We start from the raw sequence: 19445 nt of genomic DNA, 5'->3' as shown, positions 1-19445 counted from the left end.
CTCCACAGAGTAGTGGAGTAGTCCCACAGAGTTGGGACCAGTGCCATTGACATTATACCTGTATACATATATCATATATTATTAGCATACACTCAAAAAAATGAAATTGTGTAATTTGAACTAAATAATTTCATGTTTCTATGGTGAACGTAATTAAATCATGTAGCATCTGCATGAAATTCAGCAACTTAATTTGTTCTTGTTGAGATGACATGATACAATCTAGTAAGAGTGGTTAGTTGCCTGGAATCACGAAATTCACAAGATCACATGAGATGTCAAACTGCAGGAAAATCACTGGAGTTTTAAGAGGCAGACATCTACACCCACACCACGTGTATGCTATCGCTATTTATTGTGGTTTAACCTGTCAAGGACAAAAACGTACAGAAAATTCAGCATCAAACCTTGTAATCATAGCTTTCCTACTTTTGTTAAGCCTGGATTGACAGCTTGGTGGTGTGATGGTTAGTGCTGTTGCCTCACAGCAAGAAGGGCCTGCGTTCAAATCCACAATCTGTCTGGTTTGCAGTGTGTAATTAGAGTTAGATTAATTGGTGATTCAAAATTATCCATGAATGTAAGTGCAAATGGTTGTTTGTCTCTATGAAATCATCAACCCCCATATTGGTTCATTAAGCAAGACTAGCAGTAATTGCCTTGATTAACAAAGTAGTCGTTCAAACAACAAGATTACATTGTGTTTTCCTAAAGTTTTTAACTTGTGTAGAATGAATTAAAACAAATTTCGCTTTACATACTTCAATAAATCACTTCAAGCCAATGTAAGTATACTACGTTGATCCAACGTAATCTGATTACATTAAACCACCAAATGCCAAATGTGTTGGTTTGACAGGGTCAAAATGGGTTATTGTACTTGGTTAAATCACGTGGGAAAAGGTGCCATGATTAAATTGTGTTCATCCAACAACAGATTTTTTTGAGCGTACATTACCATTGCTATGCAGATGATACCTAGCTTTATCTATCCACCAAGCCAGATGACACACACCAATTACTTAAACCACAAGAATTTCTTAAAGACAAAGGAGTGGTTGACCTCGAATTTCCTGCTTCTAAATTCAGACAAAATTGAAATTATTGTAGTCGGCCCATAAATCTTGGAGACATGATGTCTAACCCGATACTTACTCTGGATTACACTGGCCTCCAGTAACACTGTGAGGAATCTTGGAGTGTCCTTCAACATCCATTAAAAAAATCAAATCTAACTGCAACAGTTCGAGCAGCCAAACATCAAATGTGAAAAGGAGGATCAGGCAACCTCCGAGCCTGCAAAGTACGGCCAATGTAGAAGAACCAAAAACTGCACTTCCCCTAATGGCCACTTTAAGCTGGCTGCAAAATGTCCAACTTAACTAATTATGATAACACATAAAAATTAAAAGCTGAGCAGTAAATCCTACTTTAAGCTGTCACTTTCAAACGTGGGCAGAGATATTAGAGGGAACAATGAACTGCAGATCTTCTCTTCTCTGGGAAAAACTGTATGGATGCTCCTGGGCCTATTTCTGAAAAAAAAAAAAAAAAAAAAGAAAGAAAGAAAAAAAGAAAGAAAGAAAGAAAGAAAAGAAAAGAAAAGTGGACCCATCATATAACTCACAGAAATCTGGTTCTCCTGTACTCCTTTACTTTGCAAAGGTGAATTTAAACTTTTAGACTGTGACTGTCCAGCACTGAACAGAATAAAATATGTTTATGGTTAACAGATTGTTAGCTTCAGACAGGGGAACTGGGGATTTGTGTAAAAATCAAATCTTTATAGTTTGGTGAATTCTAATCAATGTAAGTAGTTTGTTATTAATTTCTGGCAGAAATGTCTGATTTCCAGCAAACATTCTCAACAGTTTCTGTATGAGCTGCTTTTAGAAAATCCAGGAATTGCCCCTTCAGATAAAAACGTAATCATCTATCATCACAAACTCAATCTGCATGTTTCACAGTCTCTCTCAGTGTAAGTCCCTGCAGATGTATGGCAGCTCAGCTGCAGTAATGTGGAGTGATGAGGCATTCAGGGACATATGCAGTTCTCTGGTATTATTTAGAAATGCATGAGCAGTCACATATGGTGCCATGTGGGCTGCAGTGACCCGGCTAAGGAGCAGCTTATCGTCTTTTCCAGAGGATCAGTGTCTGGCTGGCTTCTGCTCAACCAATGCAAAGCCAGCGGAGTGGCCACTTAGACTGACTCAAATTCAGCCTCATGGAGGGATTTATTCCATTTTTGCATTGTACTAATTCCTGCTGTTATATAGATAAGTCTATACACAGTAGCACAGTTGGTACATCCCTGATAATGAGGTTTTACTCTTAAAGATGATGATTCTACAAGTGTTCCGAATTTTGGAAGCTTTTCTAACTCCCACTGGAAGAGTAAGCATCATGTTTGGCTGGTTTACTTTCAGGCAGAAGCATTTATGTATTTAACTGAAGCAGTTTTATTTGTGTGGGGAGCTGAAGGCAGTGAAATATAATGAAGTCTTCTTCTTCTTGCATCTGTAAAAAGATTAAATTCACACTTTGACTGAGGTGCTTCCAGCCTCCCTCATTAGTGGATTTTGTGTTTCTCTTTCTCTGCTGCTGGTGAGTTGACACCTTTAAAATTAACATGCTAAACTTAGCAACCCAGCTGCCTCAGTGTTTGCCTGCAGGACATTTAAGTATTTAATAACATTCAAGTGAGACACAACCCTAATCAAGTAGGCTTCAGTGGGTCATCAAACCAAACAGCCAAGGTGAAATATAGCCCTTGTTATGCTTAAGCACATGACCTCAGAAATGATTATTTTACTGTTCCAAAAATAACAGAGCCCCAGTGAGTAGTGTGACTTTGTCACTTCAAAGCCTCTCAGAGATAAAAAGCAGGAAGACCTGAGCCCATAAAGCTTTTGAGGTTCTCGGGTTCTGGAGTAATGTGTCCCCCACATGATTATCACCACTGAACTTTACCATTTACCATAAATACAAAAACATTCAAATGAGCTGTACCTCAGAAGGCAATGACAAATGATTGGTAGAACAAACTCACCAGTTTCTGTTCCTGCAGTCGAAGGCTACAACACCGTTGGAGTCTGGAGTCCATTTAATACCTGACCAAAAGACAAGGAGTCAGTTCACAGAGTGACACCTGTGATATCAATAAGAAAAAACGTACATGGATACAAGGATATAAGAAATATTGAAAGACAAACAGGGAAGTTTGTGTGGATTGTATGGAATTGTATTATATGATCATTCCAAAATGATGTCAAACTGTCTAATTTCACTTGTTTTATTTCAGTCAGGACCATTAGGGTCAAACAAAGACTGGTATTTCCACAGCAAGAGCCCAGAACAGAACAGAGGTGGCATCAGTGGCAACAGATGCATGAAAAAGAATAAATTATACCATAAGGATTATTTTGAATTGTGAAATAATGCAAAGCTACTCTATTAGAGCCAAAAATAAAATCATGGAGCTGGAAACGAGCAGGACAGACCCACTTTATGGCTGAACTCACCAGGGTAGATCCTGAAGAAACCCGTGGAGCTGCCAAAGTACTGCCAGGTGAGTGTGGGATCCTTCTGGAAGTTACTGATGAAGACGTCGTTTAAAGCCTCTGTGTTGTAGATGGCATTGAGGATGTTAGGATCTGCACACAGAGGAAAAACATGCTGATTTAGAGCTTTCTTTTAAAGAGCCATGGCCTATGTTGAGGGAGTCAGCCATGAAGCACCTCTGACCTTTGTTGTACACATTGGTGGGAATCTGGATGTTGCTCATCTGAGTGTTGACAGGCAGTTTATTAAAATGTTCATTTTCCTCGAGGGGAAATTCTCCACCCAGATCCACATAGTTCCCATCCTCATCCGCAGTGTTGATCATCATCGAATTGTAGTAATCAAACTGGGGGAGGAGGAAACAGGAAGTTCAGTTTGTTTTGTTTTTCACACAGAAATCCTGATTTTCAGTTCATTCTGATTATTGAGGAGTTAGAATCTGGTCTAATCTATCAGGTAAATCAAGTTTTCTTAGTCTGCAGTGTTTTTGACCCCTCAGGGCCACCACAAGCATGCAGAGCTTGAAAACTGTCAGGTTTTTGGCAACAAAGGCTGAGAAAAAGTTTTTGATGTTGACAGAAGCTATAAAAACATGTTGCATCTCACATTTCCTTTTTAATAAGGTTTGACTGGATCAGGGAGCCTCTGCCGCTATGGGCTCATTAAGGTCCTAAACGTCCCATAATGCATGAGTGCCTCTTGTGTACTCTCTCACCAATATTGTATATCATTAAGCTTTTATCTTGTGGTTTTTCTTTCTGTTCTCTCTCTCCTTGTACAGTACCTTCCTGCATCTCTTCCTGTCAAAAATGAGTTTTTCCCCTCTTCTGTCACCAAGTGATGGTAATGGTATTGTTGGGTTATTATTTGGACCTTATGATATAAGGTGCTCTGATATAACTTTTATTTAGTGTTGCTTAAATGAAGCTGAATTGACTTAGGACTTCTACCATGTACAACATCATAAACTCTATCATTAGGTGCTTGTGTTTGAATATACTGTTTAAACATCTCTGGCTTCACAATATAAAAATGTGTACAGAACAAATTTCATTTGTTTCATTCACACAAGTTTACGGCAAAATATCAGAAATACAAACCCACAGATGGAAGAATCCAGAAATACTAAACTTCCCTGATGCTTATTGTGCGTTTCTTTGCGACCCAGTTTCCTATAGGATCAGTGAAGTTTGACCTAATCTAATTTCAGGTGTTAGCTGAGGTTTAAACCTCCAATCTGCTCCGGCCTCACAGCCCGCTGTCAACTCTGGTCCACACACAGTCAGCTAATGATAGCATTCAGCTAAAGACAAGGAAAGTACAAATGCACCTGACACTGACACATGACAGACTTGGAGGTTTTATCGTCCATCAGCAATACAGAATACGTCCTGGGTGATTCCAAACCAGCCAGTGAATCAGTTATCATCAAAACCAAAGAGTTGCACTGACCTTTAATGTTGCATTGAATTCATGGTACAAATCTGAGTCTTCCGCAGATTCTGCTAACCTCTGGCACAAGAAAAAGAGGAGAGAAATAAAACTGAGACTAAAAGACTGCACTGCACATGCACAGAAAAGCAAACCAGTGAAAAATTATGAAACGTGCAAAATCCACATTTTAAAGGTTCATTAGCTACAATGAGCTAAAGAATTATTATTAGTATTATTATTATAATACAGTCTCAAAAGAGTATAGAAAGAAAAGGACTTCAGTGAGCAGATTCTTTTCGTTTTTATTATCAATATTATCAGGACTCCTTAGAGCCACAACAATAAGAGAAGCACTTCCTTTAAGAAAAATTCAGATATGAATGGCTTTAAAGGAATATGCACAGCTGGATTTAGCTGCGTCGGGAAAAAGTGAATTAGTTACTGTAGCGCAGAGTTCAACACAAAGGAATTCATCAACAAAGGCAACATTTAAGCACCAAAATGATTTTTATCAAGGTTAGTGTCACAGTTCTGGGTCATTTTGACCCAGCGTTTTCTGTTTCTTATATTTTGGTGTTTTTCTAGATTATGATTTATGTTCTGATTCTTGAGTTGTGCTGGTTTGATTTTGTATTACGGGTTATATTTTCTGTCAAGTCTGTCTCTCTCTGTCAAGTCTGCGTCTTTGTAAATTGTTTCCTGTTTTATTTTGATAGTTCCAGTCCTATGTCAGTGTATTCAGTTTTACTTCCCCCTGTCTCGTTAGCCCTAATTTCTCCCAGCTGTGTCTCCCTCCTGTTTTCCATTCCCTGATTACTCCACTGCGTATTTAAGCCCTGTGTTGGCCTTTGGCCTTTGTTGCGTCATGCTTTCTACATGCTGTGTGTTTGTAGTGTTCCAGTGGTGCAATTCCTCTGTTCTGAGTTTTGTTTTGTTTTGTTTTTGTGGGAGTTATTTATAAGGAGATTTTTCCAGCATTAAAGCTGTGTTTTCAGTTCCAGTCCCGTCTTTGAGAGTCCTGCATTTTGGGTCCTTTTTCCTTCCTGCCTGCCACACAGCCTATCATGACAGTTAGAAACAGATCATGATTTGAATGCATAAATAACAGAGGCTTTTTTTAAAGCTCGGTTTTCTGAGCTTCCAGCTTGATACACAGCCATGAAACATTCTTCCAGTTGAAATACATTTAGGACCATCACACATTTTTCCATGAGACCAGTCAGACCCAACTACTTCTACTTCAATTGCTCCAGCTGCACACTTTATACAAAGTGATCACAGTGACATTCATCCCACACAGCCCAAAGAAAACTGTCTAACGGATCATTTTGCTGTATTTTGTTAGGCAGCAAACTAATGACATAAATTATAACAGCATGTACTAAAAAACACAATCTTGTAATGAAGACGCAAAAGCAGGAATCACATTATTTTAAAAATCATGGGTTCAAATTAGTTTGGTCTCCCAGGGATAGTCCTGAAAAACCTCCTTTTAATGATCCTCACCTTCACTGACTTCATCTTACTTCCCAACATTCGTTCGATTTCATCAGAGTAGTCCTTCACCAGGTCTTGTCCATCCACCTCTATGATCTTAATGATTGGCTCCACATCCTTCAATTTCTGAGAGAAAAACAAAGACAGAGTCAAGAACACCAGAAGTTTTTTTTTAAATATACAATAACAACACATATAAGATATTTAATATTTATTTCAAAGCACTTTATACATCATCCCCCATTCACCCATGCACACACATTCCTACAAGCACTTTCTTCAACACCTAGCTGCTTTTCTATCTAACATTTAAACTCATCCGCGTTTAGATGAATGCATCAGAGAGCACCTTGGAGCAGCCAAGGCTCTAACTCCTGAGCTGCAGCCACTAAAATATCCATACCGTTCTGGTAACAACAAAGAAAAGCACTGAATCTGTATATTAAATAAACATTAACTCTAGAAAGACAAACTTGTGGAGTGTCATCAGTTATTATGACATTTCAGCATATTCCCAACAAGGTCTGATGTCTTATCCTGTGTTTACAGTATAAATAAAATGCGGCTGCTTTTTTTATGAGATAATTCAGATTAAATCAACTGCAGTGGAAGCGTCTCTCTCTCTCTCTGTATGTGTGTGTGCTTGCGTGTGCTTGTGTGTATTCTTATACTGAGGGGATATCTGAGGTAATTGGGTCACTTTCTTTGGATCAAGAAGCTGGAGGTGGATCAACCAGCTGAGTGTGCGGAGGGTCAGCCCAGTCTGGGTATTTACACTCTGAATCTCTTCATTAAGTCACTCCCTAATTCCAATTAGTTCAAGCTGCCCAAACTGAAGCAAATACACAAGCAGAGCCAAACATTGAGTCCAACCTCTGTGAAAATCTTCCATCTCAGTCCTGCACACTTGCTGTATAATGAGCACAGAGTTGTATGGAGTCACAAAAAGGATTTTTCTGTGGTTGTTTTGCATCTTAGAGGAAGGGGCCTCAGTGGAAATGTAACCTAGTGTACCTTTGATTATGATGGGTTGCTGCAGAGTGACCCATCACTGAGAGGTCAATTCAATTTAATTTTATTTCTATAGCACCAAATCTCAACAACAATCATCTCAAAGCACTTTATATTGTGAAGTAAAGACCCTACAATAATACAGAGAAAACCCCAACAATCATATGACCTCCTATGAACAAGCACTCTGCAACAGTGGGAAGGAAAAAAACCCTTTTAACAGGAAGAAACGTGCAGCAGAACCAGGCTAGGGAGGGGCAGCCATCTGCCACGACTGGTTGGAGGTGAGGGGAGGAAGACAAGACAAAGACATGGTGTGGAAGAGAGCCAGAGATTAATGATATCCATCCATCCATTCACTTCCACTTATCCAGAGGGTCGCGGGGGGTGCTGGAGCCTATCCCAGCTGTCATAGGGCGAGAGGCGGGGTACACCCTGGACAGGTCGCCAGTCTGTCGCAGAGCTAACACACAGAGACAGACAACCATTCAACCATTCAACCATTACGCCAGAGTACCCAGGGTGAACCCATGCAAACTCCACACAGAAAGACCCTGGCCTGATGGTGGGATTGAACTCAGAACCTTCTTGCTGTGTGGCAAAGTTCTTTCCTTTGGTGTGATACGGTACTATGAGGTCTTTAACCTCCTAGGACCTGGTGTCCACATATGTGGACATCCCATTTTGGGTTGTCTAGACCAAAATACTAAATTTTGCTCTACAAGGGCCTGATATCCACTTACGAGGACATTATACTGCCACATGTATGCTATGCCTTCTGAAGATACTGCCAAGGGAAACCATGTATAACATGGGTGGGCAACTCCAGGCCTCGAGGGCCGGTGTCCTGCAGGTTTTAGCTGTGTCCTTGATCCAACACAGCTGATTCAAACAGTTAAATGACATCCTCAACATGTCTTGAAGTTCTCCAGAGGCCTGGTATTGAATTAATCATTTGATTCGGGTGTGCTGACCCAGGGTGAGATCTAAAACCTGCAGGACACCGGCCCTCGAGGCCTGGAGTTGCCCACCCCTAATGTATAATGTTAACAGAACTGGTCCTAGCACCGAGCTTTACAAAACAGGGATCCAACACAAAAATGAAAACAATGTTGAAAAGTAGAAGCATTCAGAGAGTGCAAACCAAATGTACTTTTAGAAGTTTGTAGTGCAGTAAAAACAACTGCAAAGTGCAGGCTTTATTAAAATTTGTCTTCTTAAAAACAAATTAAATATACTTGACATCATTTTAAGTGCAATTATTTTCTATCATTTATGTGGATATATTATATGTATGACATTTATTGCAGTGTTTCGTAAATTGGTTTTGTTAAATTGTGACCAATAAATCATTAAGTTGACTTTGAAAACCTCGATGGATGTAAGCCAGATTTTAATGGACTGCTAACATGACCCCACTCTACACCCCTACAGTTTTATCACAAGATCATTCAAACCTTTTTAAGCTATGATGTTTACAGAATGATGACACATGGATGCAAACACTACCAAAAACATCCTTGTAATTACCGTAATTACCCATAGCATCATTTTTCTCCTACTAAATCTGCGCTAGGGCACTGAGCTGTATGTGCTCTTAGTTTTAAATGCTAGTTTCCAAAACTTGATTTATTTCAGGATATTCTGGCTTCCTGTCTTCCCCCCACACTGCTGAAATGCACAGAGTGATACTGATGATGTAATGTTGGCTTAAACTCGCTGAAAAAAAGGTTTCTTGATCAGCTGGGGATGGGGATGTTTGGGGATGTTTCAATCATAGAGTTTATGGGATGGTTATTATACAGGATGATCTTGAGGGTCAGCCTTATAACATCATTTAACATTCATTTTAGCACTGATACATTCATAGATTTGCTCATATAGCTATCCTCCAACGATTGCTGTATTTTATCTCTCATTCATGGCCAGAGAAAACGTACATGAAAACAACATGAAACCCGCAAGGCAGAAAACAATGTTATCTGGGGGTTATTTTGGTTCCTATACACGCATGTTGTTTATTCTGCAGGAGGTGAATGTGTGTTTAAAAGCATACAAACTGCTGACTGCCTCTGACGGCTCTAAATCTGACAGATAAATGGATGAATGTCTAAAATCAGAACAGGCCGCAAATCCTGACGCTGGTAAAGAGGGCTCAGTCCTCAATCTGGGCATTATCATGATCCCTGGGTGTGTGTTTGTCCTGGCAAACAAGCATAAATGTGCACACAGACACACACACACACACAATGATAGGTACACTCACCAACATACACGAATGCACATCCAAACTCTTCCAATTGCTCTTTGTTTCCAGTTCAAACAGTCAGAAGCCTCAGGACCAGTTTGCGGGTAAGAAACTCATATCTAAAGTAGACTTTGGCCATGTTTTAATTATTAAAAGAAAATTCAACCCAAATGAATACAACACCAGAAAAGACAAGTCATATTGCATTGTATTGGCTAAGCCAAATACAAGACAAATACAAACCTCAATGGTTTATGAGACTTCTTTGTAGAACCTACAGAGAGTGAACGCTCCAGAAGTATGAAAGGCTGAAATAGAATCTCTCAGTTTTGGACACATTGGCCAAACCATTGCTCAGTCAGTATTTATGCTTTCTTACAGCCTTGTGCAAATGTTTGGTAAAAGTCTGAGGCTTGTCGAAATGACAAATCCTGGAACATTTTTTTAGGAAGACTTTTGAATTTAAAATTTGCTTTTATCAGTTTTGGCTTCATTTACCTTCTGCAGCAGCAGAGATCCAGAGTATTTGGTTGCAAACTCTCGAAGTTCTGCAGAGAATGTCAACGCCCACTGCTGCACCCTGCAAGACAGAAAGACAACAGACAATATCAAGGACTCACATTACAGACTGTTAGAAAACCACAAGAAGAGACACAAACAAAAGACATGGAAACAAAACAAAATAAAACAAACAAGCAAAAAGAAAAGAAAAGAAAATCTCACCACTAGATGTCAGTAGATTGCAGTTAAATGAACTTTATGTATTATCCTAACTAAGATGGCTGCTGTAAGACAAACAGCTCTGGCTGTAAAGTGAGTGTAGGCTCTTAGGCTGTTGTTTACCTCAGCTGTCAATGTGTCCATGTCTATTTGGACTGTAAAACATTGTGAAACGAGTTTGATACAAGTCGATGACTCAGAGAAGCTCATTTCTGTCTGATGACAGCCATCGGTGAGTTGTTGAGGATATCCGCAATTTCTCCTGCTAAGTTCTGCTGTTTTTGCTATTAGCCACTGTTACATCCACTTCAAAGAAAGTTTCACCAACGTTGTTGGACTCTGAAACTTTCATACAATGTGAGAATGTAATCAAACTGTTTATCAAGGGAAAGCATGAATTTTAGAACAATTAAGCCAAACATTAGCTGAAAACAAGAACACTGCAGGCAACAAGGACACGGACCAGCCAGCTCATTATCGGTATTCAGCTCAGTCCGCCTCTCTGATGGTACGGAGATGCGTCAGTGTCTGGAACTGGCAGCTCGAAAATCTGGAAAGGTGAAATCAATGCTGACAGAAATATACACTTTTTTACAGATGATGTCTTTGTCAGAGATGCCTTGTATATTTCAGAAAGATAATCTTATACCACATACTTCATCTACTCGAACAGCATGGCTTCATAGTAGAAGAGTTTGGTTGCTGAACTTTCTTGCCTGCAGTCCAGAGCTTTCACTGTGTGAGAACATTTGGAGCATCAAGAAAGCAAAAATAGAACAAAGAAGAGCCAGGGCTGCTGAGAGCTAGGATCCTCTATCAGACAAGAATGGGAAAACTGTCCTCTCCCAGAAGTAGAGTTAAAAGTAGAGTGGATACTACACAGTGGGAAACATGGCCCTATTCCAACTTTTTGAGACGTGTCGCTGCCATCAAAATTAGGGAGGAGATCCTCTAGGACACCATCCATCATCTAATTACGAGCACGGCCCGGGTCAGGCATGCATACAAGCATGCAGGCCGTAGAAACTACTGAAACGATGTGACATCCGTTTATTCCCAACACATTATGCAGTCCATATCTGTATCGATATGCAGCATGATTATTTTTTCCAGTGTTCTTTCAATTTGTCGGATCAGTGTGTATATAGTGTCATGCCACATATTATTTTGTGTTAAGTTTCACTCTGTGTACTTACCGATTTGAATATATGAGGTTTATCAGTTTTTATTCCTTTATAATATGATTCATTGACCACCTGGGTTGGCTGGCCTGATTTGTAGCACCTGTCTGAGCTGCTATCGATGCCAGCTGGGTTTGAATAACGCAGTGTGCTGGACCTTTTGATCTCCATCTGTTACATACACGGTCTTCTCTAACTTCTTTGATTAACATTAAAATATTAGTTGAGGAAAGCATCGCAGCAAAAGGGTCATGAAAGAAGCCCATGTTTAAAATTTGCTGTTAGCCACTGCATGCTATAATTCATTGGTGCACTCAGACAAACTGGACTCGTACTGAGCTTGGAACACTTCTCATCAATGGTCTATGTAGCAGAAAGGCAGGGACCCTTTGTTTACCACCACTTTACCTCAGGATGAAAAGTTCTGTTGTTAAGTTCTTACGCTGTCAGGTGTTTAGCGTAAGCTTGACTGTGTGTTTCCATGACAACGCTTGGCTCAGCAGCGGTGCGTTACAGCAGAAAAAGGCCCTTAAATATGACAGTGATGAAAGAGATTTAGATAATCTGCTCCTCATCTGGGTCACAGCAGAGAGCTGCAGGGGTCCACTCAGCACAGACCCACAGCAATGCAATGAGGCAACGCAACAAAGCTGCAAGTTAAAGTTTTGGTTTGTGTCACAAAACGGACAATTAACACAACAGTCACTATAATATTTCTATCATATGATATAGAAATATAATATAATAAAATATGTACAGAGGAGGTCAGGAGAGATGTAGAAGAGTGAAGTACTATAACCACTATAACCATAATATAGCTTTCACTGGTAAAAACCAGTGAAAGCTTTGTCATGGTTTCTGCATTTCAGCCATGTCTCAAAGCTGATGATCACTGATTGTGAACTAAGGCCATGCACACAGGCTGGTTAAAGCTCCATCATGTCATAGATGCACATGATCCAGAAACACTGCCTAAACAGTTTGTTTCAGACACAGGATGACCTGAAGGCCCATTTTGAACTATGAATTATTCAAAGTTACCACTGGAATTGGAAAGCAAAAATATCAATCTGGAGATTAGGAGAATAACATTCACTTTAACCATTCTGAGGGAAAACATCATCAGAATATTCCAGGTCCAGGTGATGAATAATTACACATAATGAAGACAGTGTGAAGTCAGCAGTGTTCACAGCACTTCACACAGACAGACAGAGAGGAGAGAGAGAGTTTACCCAGCATGTGTTGAAAAGGAGGGTAACGCTCCATCTGTTCTGGACATTAATCCTCTAAGTTCAGTGCAGACACACACACACACACACACAGTAAATACACTGTGGGCTTGTAACAGGTTTGACAATAACCCATGTAAGACACACTGCTCTGCTATAGACGTAACTAATTACTGTTCATTTAAATTCTGGGTGCTAGATTCATTTGATGAATCATTTAAACTATGAAATGCTATGTACCATCATGCACATGTCTTATTATATATGAGCAACTCTCAGCGGCAAAGAGCTGCCAAAACTGCAGTTTGTTAAAACTCCCGATGTCATCAGTGATCATGTGATTTAAGTGCTCGATGCTTTGCCCTTTTTTCTTAGATTTTTATCTGTTTTTTCTTTAATCCCGGAACTCTTGACAGTATAAAATTTTAAAAATAACAATAATTTTGTTTGAATCATGTTTACCCGTGTAAGGAACTCTTCTCTCCATTTTCTCTTTACTCTTTTACACATCACAAATGGCAGATTTTGACCACCATGAATAGAATAAAAAATTTGACCCCGGAACATCTTATCAGTAGGCTGGCTGGATAACATCTTATAGTTACATATTTTAAAATGTAACAGTCAGCAGAACAACCCAAATAATTCAATCTGAGCTCAGAGAGATGATGAACACTGCTGGAAGATTGAGCTGGAGTCATGGTAGGCACTGGTTTGCTTGTGTTTCTGTCTCGCTCCTGTTTTCTTACTCAGGCCTTGACTGGGTTGGGCAGGTAGAGCTCTACCTTTGGGTGGAGTTGCCACCATCTCCTGCACACCTGTTGCTTATTTTCCTGTCTCCAAGTATTTAAGAACCAGCTCACACATCCAGTCTTTGCCCAATTGTCTGTTTTTCAGTGTGGTATTCAAACCCTTCCTTGTGACCTTCCCTGTGTGTTTGGCACCCCTCCTGGACCTTACCAACAACCCTCACGTGTAAGCCTGCACATTCAGTCCTTACTTCTCCCGAACCCAGCCTTCAGGATCTAATACTGCTCTCCTCTCTCCCAGTGAACCTTCGTCTAAGTGCATCTCCGGAAACTCAGGAATTCCGCTTTTGCCAGTGTCCTCTATCCTAGAGAAATTCCCCCATTGAAGTTATTCTGTGTTTTAAAATCAGTGCTTCTTGTAAACAATAAAGGTCTTGAGTTTGATCAGTTCAGCCTCTTTCTGGTTGTGCATTAGAGTCCACTATGCCTTTGGTGTTCATACCTTGATAAGCGTCTGCCTTTAGTTTTCCAAACTGTTTAACTTAAAGCAGCAATCCTTGATGAATCTCTCTCTGTCCTTCAGCTCTCTGCAGATTTACGTTTTACTTTAGTTGCTGTATTTAATCCTTTATTTGCTGCCTTTGAAACACTTCAGTCACTCATCCTGTCCTCCTTCAACACATGCTTGAGTCTTCTGAGGTCTTTCCCTTTTCCGCCTGCCTGGCAGCTTTATCTACATCATCCTTTTTCCATCGTATCCACTATCCCTCCTCTGCACATATCCAAACCATCTCAGCCCCAACTCTTCAACTTTGTCTCTAACCTGAGCTGTCCTGCAGATATACTCATTTCGAAGCCTGTCATCCAAGTGACTCCCAAGAAAAATCTTACCATTTCATCTCTGCCCCCTCTATCTCCACCTTCTGTGTTTTTGTCAGCACCCTTGTGTTCCAAATCATTTGACTGATATCATTGATCGAAACTATAAACTTCATTTATTCAACACTCCTACCAGAGCTTCGCACTGAACAGGTAGCAATGATTACTCTGACATTTTTCTACCTGTTATAACATAAAAATGTTTTCATTTTCAATACAAATTGTGCCAGGTCTGAAAAAATAAATAATAAATGAATCACCTACACTGCCTATAAACTTAAAATGTCACATGTCAAACATCTGGGAGTTGTCAATAACAAAGAATGGGTAGTGCTCATTATATCCCTGTAAACTCATCTGTTCCGAGTTTCCTTGTTTTTCTGACACATTGTTTAAAACGTCATAATTTTACTTACTAGCCTTTTCCAAAAAAAATAAAAAAATAAAAATGTAAAAACACATTAAAATACTTACTGCCAGGCATGGGAGCCTTTAAAATATAAATAAGAATGTTAAAGTGTATTTCATGTGTTCAGAGGTATGAATGGAAGCAACTGAGATACTGGGTTGGTATTCCTGCTACTGAAAGTCTGATTGTATGGGTCATGAACTCCAGGCAATGTTAGCAAAACCAGGTCGGTCCAAAAAAGAACTAGAAGCACGCTCTTCAGTTCAGGTTGGTCCACGCCATACCGCTGTGCAGTTACTGGACAGTTACTTGTTCTCGCCTGCGTCGATGTTGGGTAACGTGTAGAAATGTTCTGGGCTGCAGTCCACGTGTGAAAACAGCTTCCAGTATAAGTCTGAGGGGGCAGAGCCCTATAAAGCAATTTATTTTCTCACATTTAGAGTTCTAACAGTACCAGCTGATCACTTTATATTCACTGTTAGGTTTAACAGTCCTAAAATGCTGCAGCATATATGAAAGCAACGGTCTCCCATCCGTCTCCAATTCAATCTAAAAATGCTCACAAAATAAATCCTCCATCAAGATCACCTCTGAAGTCTATTCAGCTAATCCCCTGTGCCGAGGGTGATCTGCCCGGCAGACTGACTGACAGAAAATACACAGCCATCATTTCATTTCACAACCAGGTCAAAGGTCAGCAGTCCAGACAGCGACCTGGAGCGATGTAAAAGGTTTTTTTTTTTAGCTGCTTATCTAACTCATCGTGGTGATGTATGGCAAAAAATCGGGTTTATGTACTGTCTAATACAACCGATAAGACAGCTTTATGACTAAGCCTGGAGACAAGTTACAGTTAACTGTGCACTATGCAGCACTTGCATTAAATACTTGTTTTATTGCTTTATATTAAGTGTTTATAACACAACCAAAAAATAAGACTTTCCTCTAGTTTCCTGGCTGCTTCTAACAGCCTGTAGACTGTGTGCAGGTTGGGTTCAAGGCACAAGACTTTTATACTCGCTCCTGCCTCTGTGAACCTCATCTGCCATCTTATAGAATCACAGTTAGCAACACTAGCTCAAATCAGCCAACAGACACCATTAATCACCAACATCAACAAACGAGCCGCTCCCACAGATGAAACACAAACTTTACAAAAGGGGCAAAAAAAACCAGTCAGTTTAATCTAGTGAAGCACTTTTGGTCAAGTGGTAATGTGACCAGTAATGAGGCAGAACTGGTCACTACATCAGCACAGCATCTTCCTACTTTGATCCATGCATGGATGCATGAGCACGTAACCAAGCAGCAGCAGGCTGGTAAAAGGTGACAACTACAACTATCTGGATGAAAAACAAAACGTTCAATAGATCGATACTTTACATGAACCTTGTAAAATAAATGAAGTAAATCCTAGAAATATTATTATTGTGTGTGAAATACATGCCTGATCTGATCATCAGAGCTGCCAGTGAAGCTGCAGAGTTCACCCTGCAGCTTCTTATTTCATTTTGTTGGTGCTGCCATCTGTGACGGCCTGCCAGAAAGTCTGACAGTATCACGTTACCTCAGTTACCGCTCACTGAGTGTCACTGGTACAAAGTCCTGCCTCTTTAGCTCTGCATGTCGCAGCAGCTGAGGTGGATTTGCAGGGGTTTAGGTGCATTTGTAGCCAGGTGACGTGGCCCTGTTTGTCCAGGCCTATGGCGGTTTGGTGGAGAATGTGGGTCAGGCTTGGAAAGGTGACCGTGGCCAGCGAACCATGCTGGCCCACAGATGGTGATGCGGAGGGAGCGTGTGAGGAAGCTGTAGCCGTGCAGGACTGCAGCTGCAGGGAGCTGCTGCTCTCTAACTGCCTCACAGATTCATGATAATGAGCTTCAACGGCAGCAAAACAGACAACACAAAACGACAAACATGTTGGGTAGATAAACAAACTGCAAGAGCTTTGCATGTCACAAACAGTACATAAGAGAAAAACAAAGTTGGAACAATTTTAATGAGCTTGAAAATCAATATTTGGTACGACCAGCTTTATTCTTCAACAGCCTGAACTCTCTTAGGCAGCTTTCTTATATATTTCCTTAAGTAGTCTTCAGGAATTTTTCTCTGGAATTCTTGAAGGGTGTTCAAAGCTCTTTGGATGTTGGCTGCCTTTTTTCCAGCTCTCTGTCAGGCTGATCTCACACTGCTTTGATAATGTTGAGGTCCAGACTCTGCGGAGGCCAATCCATGGCTTAAAGTATTCCAGTGTGTTTTTCTATCCAGGTGTTTTTATTGCACTGGCAGTGTTTGGAATAATTGTCACAATAAAAAATAAAGCCACTGTCAATCAGACGCTTTTCAGATTGTGTTGGTCGATCAAAATCTGTGTTCTTAACTCCATAAATTCTGGAAAGATCTCAGACACCACTGACTGAAACGCAGCCCCAAACCAAACAAAGCCTCCAGCATGTTTTACACATGTAGACACTCAGTCTTGTAGTTCTCTCCTGACCTCCTCTGCAAATATTAACAATAATTTAAACCAGAAACTCAAAATCAGAAAAAAAAAATGGGGGATAGAAGTCTACTATAGTGGAGATTATTCGTATGATGAAAACTATAGAAATGTACTGGAAACCCTCGATTCATCCATATTTTCCTGCTCACCTGGGTTGCAGGGGCAACAATCAATACAGAAATTCCCAAACCTTTTCAAGCTGCTGAAAAGTCAGCTGAAAGGCAGAGTCCTGGTTCTTCCCTGGATATGTCTGAAACTTCTCACCTAGGACCCACCCAATTAGCATCCTAGTCAGATATCTGAACCTTCTCCACTCACTTCTTCCAAAGTAGTTCTATTATGAGCTCCTCGACCTCTCTCCAAGAGTGAGACCAGGCATTTTCCAAAGAAGGTTATTTCTGCTCCTTGCTTATTTTTCCAGTTGCCTCCTACAGGTCCCACACATAGAGGAAAGCAGGAACATGTAGTCAAAAATGTGCAAAGCAATCTATTTCTTATTTTAACAAAAGAAAAACTTTATAAACCACACAAAAAACCTACACAGCTTAGAACCTAATAGCAAAGTAACTGCAATTATTTTGGCCAAACTGGATGCTGTACTCCAGTTTATGTGACCCATGTTGAACAGCTGAGTTACAATAAGCTTTTGGGTTTCCTAAATCTGAGTTTTTAGAAGTGTTACATCACTTTTAACTGTCACACCTGCAAAAATCAAAGACAGTGGAGAGCAGATTTCAGGGAGTCCTGAGGGAAAACAGCCTGCTGAAACACAGTTATTCTCTCGGGACCTCCATGAAAGCGCAGTGCACTCTGGGAGTTGACTATCAGAAGCTGGAATAAGCCCATTCAGGACTATTTTCTACAAGCTACACGCTTACTATATTCTATATGCGTTCATATTAACATGTCAGTTATGTTACCATAACTGCGAATGACCTTCAACTTTCCCATCCATGGGTTTCTAACGATATCTACAGTCTTACAATAATGCAGGCCTTTAGAAAAAACATTTTTAACCCTCTGCAGAGGTTATGAGACGTAAACATTGTGCACTTACGTCTCAGGTGGGATCTTCATCTGAGCCTCAGCTGTGATCAAAAGGCAAAAAATTGCCATTAGCCTCAAGAGGGTCCTCATTCCCAAAACATTAATGCTGTCCATCCTGTATCCCTGAAGTCCGGACATGGAGCTCCTCGCTGCTCAGACTTTAAAGGCAGATTCTCAAACTGGGAGAAGCTCTGAATGTTCAAGAAGATGATAAAGAGTTTGTAGGAAACGGTTTCCTCATGTTGGCTAAAGACAGGAAACGGTGACATTTATAGTTACACACTTTTGACCCTGAACTCTTTCCATCACGTCTGAATAAACTGGTCCTGCTGCCAGCATCTTCTCTGTTTGCTTCAGCCTCTCATCTTCATCAGAGCAACTTCTAAAAGATCCAGAGAGACTCAAACTCATTGCACACCCGGACAAAGAGTTAAAAATCCATCTTACTGTCCACAGGAAAGACTACTGTAGCAAGTTCCTCCAGGTTACTCCTTATGGAACCAGGAACAGTGAGTGGGCTCATTTCACCACCTTGCAGATATTAAAGAAAACATAAAGCTGGTTGTCTGCAGTAGACACTGCGACCACTTGCCTTCCCTGTCGCCCAATTTGTGGTGTAATCCACTTGGATTAAAAACTCCTCTTCCTCGTGGAAGAGAGCGTCACAGAGAGAGAGAGAGAGAGATGAGTGGGGAGGAATTGGAGCAGGGGATTGGATGCGGGCTCTGTTTTATCAGAGAGGATTAGAGCAATTTCTGGAGACAGACTCCCCAGCAACCAATCACAGCTGCTGTAGAGAGAAAAAAAGAAGAAAAAAAAAGCACAGGTTCAGTTTGGCTGCTCAAAGAGAGAAAGGGAGAGAGAGAGCAACTAACGAGACATAATGCCCCAACATACACACACTCAGATACTCAGCTGATTGACAAAAAACCCCACACTCAAGCATTCACATAAATTACATTTTATTGACA

At 40.4% G+C, this 19445-nt stretch overlaps 1 protein-coding gene across 1 annotated transcript in view; it reads right to left on the bottom strand.

Moving 5' to 3' along the window:
• Positions 1 to 19147, bottom strand: part of LOC134630376 (voltage-dependent calcium channel subunit alpha-2/delta-4-like) — a 77085-nt gene extending 57938 nt beyond the window's left edge. Inside the window, exons 1-7 of the mRNA XM_063477596.1 lie at positions 18485 to 19147; positions 10253 to 10334; positions 6505 to 6621; positions 5017 to 5076; positions 3748 to 3910; positions 3525 to 3656; positions 3053 to 3113 (exon numbers count right to left, since the gene is read on the bottom strand). Coding sequence (XP_063333666.1) covers positions 3053 to 3113; positions 3525 to 3656; positions 3748 to 3910; positions 5017 to 5076; positions 6505 to 6621; positions 10253 to 10334; positions 18485 to 18612 — 743 coding nt within the window. The 5' untranslated portion in view covers positions 18613 to 19147. The remainder of the gene's footprint in view (positions 1 to 3052; positions 3114 to 3524; positions 3657 to 3747; positions 3911 to 5016; positions 5077 to 6504; positions 6622 to 10252; positions 10335 to 18484) is intronic.
• Between the last annotated feature and the right edge of the window lie 298 nt (positions 19148 to 19445).

This window comes from Pelmatolapia mariae, linkage group LG7 (assembly GCF_036321145.2).
Source record: "Pelmatolapia mariae isolate MD_Pm_ZW linkage group LG7, Pm_UMD_F_2, whole genome shotgun sequence".
In the NCBI taxonomy this organism is placed as follows: Eukaryota; Metazoa; Chordata; class Actinopteri; order Cichliformes; family Cichlidae; genus Pelmatolapia; species Pelmatolapia mariae.
Note: the sequence above shows the minus strand (reverse complement) of the source record. Positions and strands in the feature narration are given on the sequence as shown.